This window comes from Corvus brachyrhynchos, unplaced genomic scaffold (assembly GCF_000691975.1).
Source record: "Corvus brachyrhynchos isolate BGI_N302 unplaced genomic scaffold, ASM69197v1 scaffold167, whole genome shotgun sequence".
Classification (NCBI taxonomy): Eukaryota; Metazoa; Chordata; class Aves; order Passeriformes; family Corvidae; genus Corvus; species Corvus brachyrhynchos.
This window is the reverse complement of record NW_008239547.1, coordinates 1,777,191-1,788,660: the sequence shown is the minus strand read 5'-3', so window position 1 is coordinate 1,788,660 and position 11,470 is coordinate 1,777,191. Positions and strand designations below refer to the sequence as shown.

General features: G+C 42.8%; 1 protein-coding gene across 3 annotated transcripts; it reads right to left on the bottom strand.

Annotated features, from left to right (window-relative positions):
- Positions 1–210: 210 nt before the first annotated feature.
- On the bottom strand, positions 211–10,841 carry MSRB2 (methionine sulfoxide reductase B2). 3 transcript variants are annotated; one of them, XM_017741569.1, is made up of 6 exons: positions 10,557–10,641; positions 10,301–10,478; positions 9,226–9,332; positions 8,166–8,242; positions 3,782–3,929; positions 211–1,273 (listed from the first exon to the last, which is right to left on the bottom strand). In XM_017741569.1, exons 2-6 carry the CDS (start codon positions 10,407–10,409, stop codon positions 1,166–1,168), a joined length of 549 nt encoding a protein of 182 aa, XP_017597058.1. In that variant the 5' UTR covers positions 10,410–10,478; positions 10,557–10,641; the 3' UTR covers positions 211–1,165. The 3 variants fall into 3 exon arrangements, with proteins under 3 accessions (XP_017597058.1, XP_008637536.1, XP_017597057.1); XM_008639314.2 differs by having other exon boundaries at positions 10,301–10,464; positions 10,557–10,599; XM_017741568.1 differs by lacking the exon at positions 9,226–9,332 and having other exon boundaries at positions 10,301–10,464; positions 10,557–10,841.
- Positions 10,842–11,470: the final 629 nt, after the last annotated feature.

The following is an 11,470-nucleotide window of genomic DNA, read 5'->3' as shown; positions in this document are numbered from 1 at the left end:
TTAAGACTACACTAGTAAATGAACACACCCTTTTTATCACTGAGGCAACCAAAGTGGGCAGAGTGGAAACAGGCTGTTATAGGTAAAGCCAAATGAGATGTTGCCTAGTAACTCTCAGCAGGGAAGCATTTAAACCCAGCCAGTTTAGTGAAGCTGATGTTCTGAGTCACAGATTATTTTCTCTGGAAAAAATACGGAAGGAAGGAAAGCTCAATTTAACAGATGTAGGATTTATTTTGCTGTTAGGGCAAACCATAATGACAATGCTTGGGAGAATGCAGAAGTATTTACAAACTTGTACAAGGAAGAACAGACAAGGCATCAAAAGCATCACTTTACCAAACCTGGTCTTTGATGCTGATTTATTTTCCCCAAATACAGTTAATTTCATTTTCATTTTTGGATTCTGAAATACACAAGTGATAACAGAAGTCTGAAAATATGACACATATCATTACATTATTATCATATAATTGCTGTAAGAGAAGTTTCTGGAGCAAACCCTATTTCAGCTCTGCTATTGGACACACAATGAAAATAATTGATTTAAAAGAAGAAAGACTCCATGTCTCCACTGGTTCCATTGCCTGAAATAGTTTTAATTAGGTCCTTCTTCAGGACTTTGCTTTTATGGGTTCATAGAAAAGTCACTTGGCTCAGCTAAAGGTCTCTCACATTAGGGGGAAAAAACCCCCTCAGACCTTATTTGAAGATTCATGTTATTTTTGCTTCCCTTTAGAAGGATACGATGATTTTACAGAAGTATAAGCTCTGCCATGATCAGCCATGTACATCTGTGTTCCTGAGGGCCACAACTACTGTTCAGAATAGGCAGTCAGGTTCAGGAGAGCACCTCATTTCAGCAGCCTCAATACAGTTAATGATGACAGCTGTGTATGTGAACTATTGCACAGGTACTTTTTTTAAATCAAAAAATACAATAAGCAGATCAAGACATCACATTAACCATGAAAAGATAGACTGCCAAAGAGTTAAAACAAAAATATGTATTTTATCAACAATGATAACAGCTGGAAAACAAAGCTACTACAGCAAAAATACTAAAATTTGAGTTATATATTAAAAGCATGAGAGTTTTTCACAAGCGTGCATGAGCGTGTATGAGCAGAGAAAGAATGTTCTGCAAGCCAGAGAGAGCTTCTTCTCACTGACCAGAGCCTGGTTTGAAGTTTAATGAAACACTGTTGATACAGAACCTCTGCCCAGAAGGTGTGGGTCCATCATCAAACACATGGCCTAGATGGGCGTCACACTGCAACAGAAATTATTGCTATTTTATTATTGTATTGTTACAGAATGACAGAATCATTTAGGTTGGAAAAGACCTCTCAGTTCATAGAGTCCGTCTTTGACTGATCACTACCATGGCACTAAATGCCATGTCCAGTTTTTTCTTTAACACCTCCAGGGATGGTGACTTCACCACCTCCCCAGGCAGTCCATTCCAATGTTTAACAACCCTTTTCATGAAGAAATTCCCACTGATGTCCAGGCTGAACCTCCCCAGTACAGTTTGAGGCCATGTCTTCTCGTTCAGTTGCCTGGGAGAAGAGGCTGACCCCCACCTGGCTGCACCCTCCTTTCAGGCAGTTACAGAGAGTGATAAGGTCACCCCTGAGCCTCCTCTTCTCCAGACTAAACACCCCCAGGTGCCTCAGCTGCTCCTTATTGGACTTGTGCTCCAAACCCTTCCCCAGCTTTGTTGCCCTTCTCCTGCATCCAGCATACACTCCAGCATCTCAATGTCCTTCCTAAACTGAGGGGCCCAAAACTGGACCCAGGATTTGAGGTGTGGCCTCACCAGTGCCAAGTACAGGGGAACGATCACTGCCCTGGTCCTGCTGGCCACACTGTTGCTGATCCAGGCCAGGATGCCATTGGCCTCTCGGCCACCTGGGCACTCGCTGGCTCATGTTCAGCTGCTGTTGACCAGCACCCCCAGGTCCTTTTCCAGCTTGCATCTTTCCATCCACTCTGTCCCCAGCCTGTAGCACTGCAGGGGTTGTTGTGACCCAAGGGCAGGCACAGGCACTTGGCCTTGTTGAACCTCAGAGCTCTGGCCTCTCCCCATCAATCCAGCCTGTCCAGATCCCCGTGCAGAGCCTTCCTGCCCTCCAGCAGATGAACACTCCCACCCAGCTCAGTGTGTCTGCAAACTGACTGAGGGTGCCCTTGATCCCCCCATCTGGATCATTGATGAAGATATTAAACAGAACTGGTCCCAGCACCGAGCCCTGGGGAACAGCACTGGTGACCAGAAACCATTGTTATTGCGTTATTACCATTGCACTTATGGACCAATATTATGCTGTTACCTCATGTATCTATCCTGAATTAAGAATCTTTTATGATTAAATTACTGTTGAGTTGTGTGACTGGTAGCATCCTGGGGAGTGACAAGGAATCACATCTGGTCAGTGGGCAAGTATCTGCTCCCAAACAAGCAGATCCCAGAAGAGCAAGTCAAAAGGTATTAATGTCAGAAAGTATAGGAAATAAATGAGAGGATCTAGACATCTCAATATATCATGAAAATATCAAGTTAATTAGTAAGTCACTGTAGGTCATTCTCACAGATCAACTAAGGATTCCCCTCTCAAATTACTGAGGTGAATAAATTAGACTCAGTACAGCTATTGGTGACATTATAAAATTGGAAGGTCTTCAGCTGCAGTTCTTGAAGGTGCTTGCTGCATATGGCTGCAAATGTGAACACTACCAAGATAATGGACTTGTTACATTTGCAGATGTACCAAAGCCTGCTGCAAGCACACTGAAGGACAGCATTAACTATCGTAGCAGTTTAGAAAAACAGACACACACAGACATAAAAACCCCCCCAAATCTGAGATACAGTTCATTAGATTCAATTGCATACTTTTATACCTTAACAAAAGTAAGAAACAGATTCAGGGTTGGGAAGAAATGGTTAGGGGTGGCAGTTCTTTAGAAAAAGAACCTGGGTGTTACAGCAGATTCCAAAATAAATGTGTCTGTGTAATATGGACTGTGGAAACGTAAAGGTGTAAGGACAGGAACACCATTTCTAACACACCTGAACAGCCTCTACACCCTGCTGCATGCTGGGCCCAGCTGCAGTGCTATGTCCAGCCTCGCACTCTACTTCAAGAAGGAAAAGGGTCAGTCGGAAAGAATGCAAAACAGAGCAACAGGATGATCAGCACACTAAAAAGCACTGCATAAAAAGGAATGGTTGAAGGAACTGGACCTTTCTAGTCCAGAAAGGAGATGACTGAGGGAGTCAAAATAGCTAGAAAAAATAGAAGGGTGGCTTCTGTGAAACAAGAGAATCCACAGAAAATAGCTATGGAGATGCAGGGCACAGTCACCACCCTGGAAGGCAGATAGTAATAGCTGCAAATGGCTTCAGTGGCTGGTGTCTCAATCTCTGCATATTTTAAGAACATCTACAGCAAATATTTAGCAAGACTGAATGAGGAAGAACTGTCCCTGTCATGGGCCAAATGCATGGACCCTACCTCAGAGTCTCTTCTACTGTCTCTTGCCACACCTTGCAGCATACCTTGAGTAAATTTTCTGTCTGAACTCCAGCCTTTGGCTATACATACACAACTGCTTTCCCCAGTCACATACTTTTCTTCACCCCAGGCTGAGACAGAATGGCTCCAGCAGTACTGTAATTCTCACTGCTGTATTTAGGTAGATTCATTCATGGGCACAAACAAAACTTATCTGCTAAGATTTGTGTCTTTGTGTATCATCTCCAAAATAAACATACCTGTTTGCAGACAACTTCAGTTCTAGTTGATCCCAGTGAATTATCTGGTCGTCTCATGATATTGGTATTGCTTTCATCTCTGCCACAAGCACCATAAGCCTCAGAAAAAGATGGCCATCCAGTCCCAGAATTGTACTTCTTCTCTGAGCTATAGTGGAAACCAGATCTTCTTATTAATGAATGACAGAGATGTTACAAAAGAGTCTGCTTCTATTAAGAACATTGGCTTTTCCCCTCATTCCTGTGATGTACCAATATTAATAATATTTGGCACGGTAGAAGTTTTCTCATTGGCATCAAGCTGTGCTGGAAACTCTTTTCCAAAGGGAATTCTTGATCAGCTCACAACAGGAGATTTTGCCTCACTGTTTCTATTTCAATGACAGGTTGGTATTTTATAAAGCTTGGAAAAGGGTTTTATCTGACAACTATGCTATAGTAATACTATGCTCACAGAATCACCAGGTTGGAAGAGACCTCTAAGATCATCAAGTCCAACCCATGCCCTAACACCTCAACTAAACCACGGCATCAAGTGCCACATAAAATCTTTTTTTAAACACAGCCAGGGTAAAAACTTTTTCCTAATATCCAACGTATATTTCCCTTGGTGCAGCTTAAGCCTGTGTCCTCTCGTTCTGTCAGTTGCTGCCTGGAGAAAGAGACCAACCCCCACCTGACCACAACCACCTTTCAGGAAGTTATAGAAAGTGGTAAGGTCACCTCTGAGTGTCCTTTTCTCCAGGCTAAACAACCCCAAAATGCTATAGTGTTCACCTGAATTACACCTACAGAGTTGCAGTTTGAAGCCTGGCCCAATCCAGCAATCTCAGAAAAAAAGGGTTTACAAGAAGAAATGAAGAATAGACAAAGGCTAGGCTGGCCCACCAGACCAGGCTCGTGCCTGATGATGATGGAGGCTTTGTCTTGCAGTCAGCCATCAAGCTGGTTTGGAAAATCAAACAGAGCCTTGTTCAAACCATCAATCAACCAATGACAAATCCTCACAGCACAAAGATCTGCTTTTCCCAAGATAATTGCAGCCATAAGAAACAGCACAACAGACTGTCAGGTTGTGGGTGCCTCCTGTTAACATCCAGGGTGACCAACACTGTTTAGCTGCATATTAAAACCTAGAGTGTATTGGCAAATATGACCAGAAGATATTTTGGGGATTTGGTATAGATAATCCCTCCTATTTAAACTTGTGCAAGCTTTGACAGCAATATGAACCTTCTCTTATCAAAGAGGGACCTCGCGTGAGTCAGAACAAGAAATGAAGATAGGTTCACATGCTTCTCAGATCAGTAGTCTGGAGATTCACCACAACCATTTCCTCTCGATTTCCCATGGTTTTTTTCCAGTTTTGCAAACCTAATGCTCTTACCGGCATCTAGTGGTGGACAGAGACATCAACACCAGTAACAGCTCTTGATCAAGGGGATTAAAACGTTGGTTAAGATAGAATATAAACAAAGTATGTGGTATATGGCATGTATATTTTTGTAGGTTATTAACAGTGCAAAAAATCTGAAAATCTTCATTGCAGTGCCTTTTAGAAAGATAAGGCAAAAAAACTGGGAAAAAAGCATAAAAAATCCAACCCAAAGAACAGGGCGTGAGTCAGCATTTTTATAATCATCTGTACAGTGCTGTCATTGAGTAATGCAGCTGTGGAAATAAAAGATTTGCAAGCACAGAATGACCAAAGGCTAGTTTTTGTGTGGGATGTTGCTTAGTCCTTTACATCAATGCACAAACAGCCATGAGAAAAGTTCTCCTTCCCCTCCTCTCCATAAAACTGGAGAGAAATAGGACACAGCACAGAAGCAGCCTGCTCTGAAGCAAATGCAGTTTGCAGACACTGTACATCAAGGTCCTTAGGGCTTCAGGTCTGTTTCTTTGCAGCCAAAGAGGGCTCCCTGCTTTCCCTGCCACAAAACCACATGAACACTGTGCCTACCAGACACAGAGTCCCCAAGAATAACCTGTGGGACACATATCCATGCATGACTTCTGAGCTTCCCTTACATACATCTGTTCTGTTTCTTTTTTTATCAAAACTCCTTATTTTTTGACACAGGGATCCTTATGTTTATTCACACATAGAGACAAAGATCCTCTTTGAAAACCCACAGAGCCAAAAAAGGTCTTTAACACTGTGTAGATTCTGCATCTGACTCTGACCCTGTTCCTTACATGCCACTCACAATACTTAAGTTTATTGTAGATGTTTTCCACTGGTAAAGGAACAATCTTTTGAGCTGTTAAACTAGCTCTCAACAGAAATGGTCTCTCTGTGTGGTTTTATTAACAGTAATATCACTTAGATTCCCTAATAGAAACATTTTAGTACCCAAAAATATTGCTGTTCAAGATCATATTTGTCCTTTGAAGTATTTCACCACTTAATTTATGGATAAATGGACTTTCCCTAAACATATGCATTAGATTAGCCTTCAACACGCCATTCCTCCAGCACATGTCATTTACTTTGATCCCTCTTTCAGTTGTCCTGGATGGAATCCAGATAATTCTAAAAAGTGCTTTCTGCTGTATGAATCTCAGCTGTAGGTTTATGGTTTGATGAAGGTTTGAAATTTCATTAAAGTACCACAATTTGCTGTCTTAAAAGGTTAGGGGTTTGTTCCATGTATTTCCAACTCATTCAAATGAATATTTGGTAGCAGAAGGTAATAAATTCTGGTATAAATGTATACACACATTTTTCAAAGAAGGAAGAAATACTTCATGTTTACCTGTAGCTAATGATCTAATGCATTTGAAAAAGAAAGAACATTTTTAATGGACTAGGAAATAAATATGATGAATGAGTCCCTCATCCAATACCATTTCGCCCCCTCATTGCTAGTGCTCTCCACAGCATAATTCCTCCATAGAAAAGATCTTTTCAGACCATTTTGCACATTTAATAGTTTCCAATTTTCTTACAAGGCTTTGTTTTTTTTCCTGAAAGTTTGGGTTTTTTTGTCTGTGAGGCTTAGCATTATCTTGTGCTGCAAAGAAAAGTGCTTATACTCTCTGAGAGCTGGATAGTGCAAAAGGCAGCCTGACTGTTCAGTTATATTGCTGTTTTGTTACTAGTTTAACAACAGAAGCAATTCCCTCCAGTGTTTGTCTCTGCATGTTGGCCTGTCAATATAAGTTGTCTAATACAAAAGATGCCTAAATTGAAGAAAAATCTGAAGGAATTGAAGGAACTCATCTACAGCTTAGTAATTTACAATTTTTCTAATTTATCTGAATTTTCCAGAGGCATTTTTAGGTTTTATATCAGTCTTCAGAATATTTTGTAATGCTGAGCTAACATCAGAAATAAATTTATTTAGTAGTGTTCAGTAGCAAACCTCTATAGAAAATTATACATTTAAGCAAATGCATGTTTACATAACAATAATTTTCTTCACTTGGCCAAAGGAAAATTATTTGTGCACAATTATCATTAAATTGCTTGGTTTCGGTTTATTTTCAATACATCCATTACATTTTCTCGTCCTTTTTTTACTAAGCAGATCTCTTGATCTTCAGTATAATTTGAAGTTCTGATCTGTGATTCATCCTTTTAAGTCTTCGTAAACTTGGGCATATCAGCCACATTTCATTCCATTCTCAGTTGGGAATAAATAAGGGCTATTTTCTAGACTAAAAATATGAGAAACTGTCTTTCCTGGTTCAGTTACAGAGAACAGAACACCCTCTGCACATCCTACTCCAAGGCACTCTATTTCCTTTTACTTAGACATTAATGAAGTTGCAAAATATATAGTATTGTAAAGAGCACAGAGGTTAACTGTGCAGTCATTTGCAGCCAGGCTTTAAAAAGTAGATGTAACCAAAAAGGCAAGAATAGTGGAATTTAATTTAGGGAATGAAGAGGCAGTGTGGATGAAGAGAAGGTCTCAGCTCCAGTGTGAGGGACCCAGCAATAAGAACATCACAACAGTAGACAAAGGCAGACCAAGCAGCATGGGTGGCAGAAGATGAGTATGGAGGAGCACAAGAACAGAGCAAACACACAGTGATACTCATGCATAAATACGCATATTTTGTGGTAGCTTGTGGCTTAAGGACCTCTTAAACAGAGAATTATTATTAACCAAAAAGAACAGTGTGTGCCAGGAGAAACAGGCAGACCCTGATGCAGCAGCTGCATGCTGGTCACTGGCAATCCTCATGGGCTCAAGAAAAAGGTGTACCAGGTATCTGTATCACCACAGGCATCTTGGAAGACTTACACACAGCACTTGGGCACCAAGGGATTTTTCTTCTGACCAACACTTCCCATGCCATTCATGAAAAGACATTGCCCCTCCTGCCACAATTAGTACATGTTAAAGATGTCATGAAATCCAGAGGACGTTACCTGAAGAGTGGGGCATTGCAGCACACGCAGCAGTATATTCCTGATTCTGTGTTATTCAGATAGATCCCACTGAATGGCTTTTAACATAGGAAGGAAAAAAGACAAGTTAACAATGCAGGTCTTTAAAAGCTCACCATCTGGAAGAAGCATGTAGGAATCAGATTCAAAACAGGAGAAAAACCATAAAAAGAAGGCTTCGCAGGGGGGCTTTGAAGAACAAACATTAGCAGCCTGAAGAAATGACGGGGAGGATGCCTTTGGATTAGTAGTGAAGACTACCCCCTACCCCCACAAACTCTTGAGACTAGTCAGATGCATAAATCATCCAGGTACCAAGGATGGAGTCATGACCTCCAAGAGACTGGTGAAATGTGCAGGATCCCAAAGGCCAGGGCTCTGCTATGTACTGCCACAACTTTAAAGTGGCTTTACAAAGGAACTCTCCTCCTTCCTGCATGGTCCGGTACCAGGATCCTTATTTTACAGATATGGATTTGGGCACAGCTCACATGACTTAATCCCATGGCACATGCTCCATGTGTGCAGGAGTCCTCGCTCTGGGCTAGGGACAACCAGCTCTGCACCCACAATGCTACATGGTCTCCACCACAGTAGGAGGAAAAGTGGGGACATGTGGGTGGGTGATCTGGCACATGAGGGAGAACCCATCTCCTGAAGGGAGAGCTATGTCTAAGATTTCCATGGCTAATCTACATATGGTCAAAAAAAGGAGACTACAGGATAAAAATATGATCTTCCCCTCCTCTGGAGGGGCCTCTACTCCCACCACACAAACAGTTGATTTGGCAGCAAAGTATCCCAGAAAAAACCAAACAATAAAATATGAAAAGAATGCAGAATGTTTTTTCATCTGCAAAACAATCTGGGTCAGAACAAAATCCACCCTGTTCCGTATGTTGAGTCTAACTTTCATCCACAGGAAGGCAGGGGAAATCCTGTGAAGCAACTGAGTGGTGACAGCTCCCCAGGGCAGGTTTTTCTGTGCCCAGCAGGCAGAGGAGGTGGCTCACCCTTGGACAGCATTAGCACTTTTGCTCACCGGTTCAGTTCCTTTTTCTCGTGTAACATAGAATTGTTCCGGAGTTAATTTTTTTTTCCAGTCTGTAGCAACAGTTGCTTCAGCTTGTTTAGTGAGAGAGCCCGTGTCTTCAGTTAGATACAGAAAGATAATTTAGTAACATAACTTAGATTCCATTAATGCTTTCCATTATCATCTCTGTTCTCCCAAAGTTTCTGTGGGTACAGACCGAGCACAGAGGGCAGTTCAGAGAAGTGAGCAGGGGTGAATGCAGGACTTTGCATCTACTTCCTGTTTGGTGTGCTACATCTAGAGAGCAGCTCCAGCAAACCAGAAGGCTTGGGAAGGCTTGTAAAGGAAATGGGCACCTATGACCCAAGATACCATCCACTCTCCCAGTGCATGCCCGTATCTGCCCTGGCTCAGGATAACTGCTGGTCTGCTGGTGCTCCTTCTTCATCCCTGGGTATCACTAAAAGGTTTGGCAAACCTCTTGGAAATGCTCAGAAACCAGAAGTAATGTTCATCTATCAGCTATGGAACACTAGCAACTTCCACAGGCCCCATTGAAGGAACCCTGGAAGAAAGCAACACGTGCAGCCCAAGAGAAGAGGGGCCATAGTTAAGTGAAGGACACACAACAGCAGAGCAGAAGTCACCCATCATGGTGCAAACCTCCAGTAACACATCCCGTGAGTCTGTACACACCAAGAACACTTATGGTGGTATGGGACTGGCAAAGAATTAATAGACTGTCTGAAAAACAGCAAGTAAAATAGTTTAAAAATCAAAAAGTCTGAGGTGGGGAATTACCTCCCAGCCTATCTCCCATCAGCACGGAATCCTCGAAAAACAATCAGCTCCTGAGGAATGAACGCTTACCTGCATTCATCTCTTGCAAGGTAGAGGTGAGACTGGGCGGGGAGGGCAGGGAGAAATGAATTTTAAAATGATAGTTTAACCAAAAACCCCACAGTTTAGCCTGCCAATTCAAGACCAAAACCTACAGCATGCTAACGTAGCCCTTCCTGAGCGGCCAGAAGACGGCGAGCACAGGGATGCCCTTTCCCCCTCCCCACGCTCCAGGCCGGGGTACCTGTGCCTCTGTGCGCAGCGCGGGCGCGGCCGGCGCTCGGCAGCGGGGAGCGGAGCAGGACGAGCAGGCGGCGGCTCCCGAGCATCCTCCAGATCGGATGAGCCGCCATAGCGACGGGGCGGGACCGGGGAAGACGCCGGCCGCGTGTAATCTCTGCGTTCCACCTAAAGAATCAGACCTCACAAAGGCAATGAGTAAAGCACCCGCTTAAATGCCGATGCAGCATTTGCAGGTAAAGGTTTCAATCACTTCTTACCGAGAGGCAAAGAGACCAGCTTAAAAATGAACACTCGCTGCAGCTGCAAACACAACAAAATCTTGTTGAGACATTTACTTGCAACCATTCTAGGTTGTTTTTAAGGAGAACAAGTCTGGTACTTGCATGCAAAAGCTCTCTTGCTGTCCTGGATGCATGTTACAGGCATTGCTCTCAGTGCTATTGATCGAGGAATGGCGAAGGGGCTGTGCCATCTGAGGGTTTCCTGTTTTCGTGGAGTGATTTGCAGTCACAGCTGCTTTGGCTTGGCCTATAAATATACCTGTAACAGGACACGTGTGTTAGTTTGGCAGCCCGTCCCTAAAAGGTAGGCCTAAACACAAGTTAGTTTTCCAGGTTAAGCCTTAGTGCTACTGTCTGCTTTTCTTCCAATAGTTACATTTCTGATTTGGAATTAGTTCATCATTTCTGAAGGATGTGGAAGGAAGTGTTTTGATTACATTGGATAGCAAAGCTAATAATGGTGTTTAATGCAAAATTACTTTCTCTTTAGTCTAATTCTTCTAGCCTAATTCTAAAATCAAAGCTATAAATAGTCTTGTGTGATCAGTCCTGTATATACACATATGTATTGAACCATCCTTATGCCTAACACAGTGAGCTCTACGGCAGCATGGTAGTTCCAACACAGCATCTGATCAGTACCATGGCTGCAATCACTGCCTCTGCTCAGATCCACAGAGTATTGCACCCAAGGCTGGATATCAGCAAGGCTCCTACATGGTGCATTCACTGTCTGCAGTGGTGGGGGAGAGGGGCACACAGCTGATTTATGGCTTTGTCCTGTGTAATAAGACACAGTGGAGTGAAGCCAGAGTACCTGGATAAAAATCCTGGAGATGTGATACCTGTGAATCGGGACTGTGATTCAGGATGTTGGGAGAGCAGTGCTG

Bases quoted from the DNA above. Each gene is read 5' to 3' on its own strand.
- MSRB2 (XM_017741568.1), bottom strand. From the start codon at position 10,644: ATGGTTGCAAGTAAATGTCTCAACAAGATTTTGTTGTGTTTGCAGCTG. The intron at 3,930-8,165 runs GTAACGTCCTCT...TTTCCACTATAG, and splicing joins TGCAATGCCCCACTCTTCAG to CTCAGAGAAGAAGTACAATT. The intron at 1,274-3,781 runs GTATGTTTATTT...TTTCTGTTGCAG, and splicing joins CTGAAGTTGTCTGCAAACAG to TGTGACGCCCATCTAGGCCA.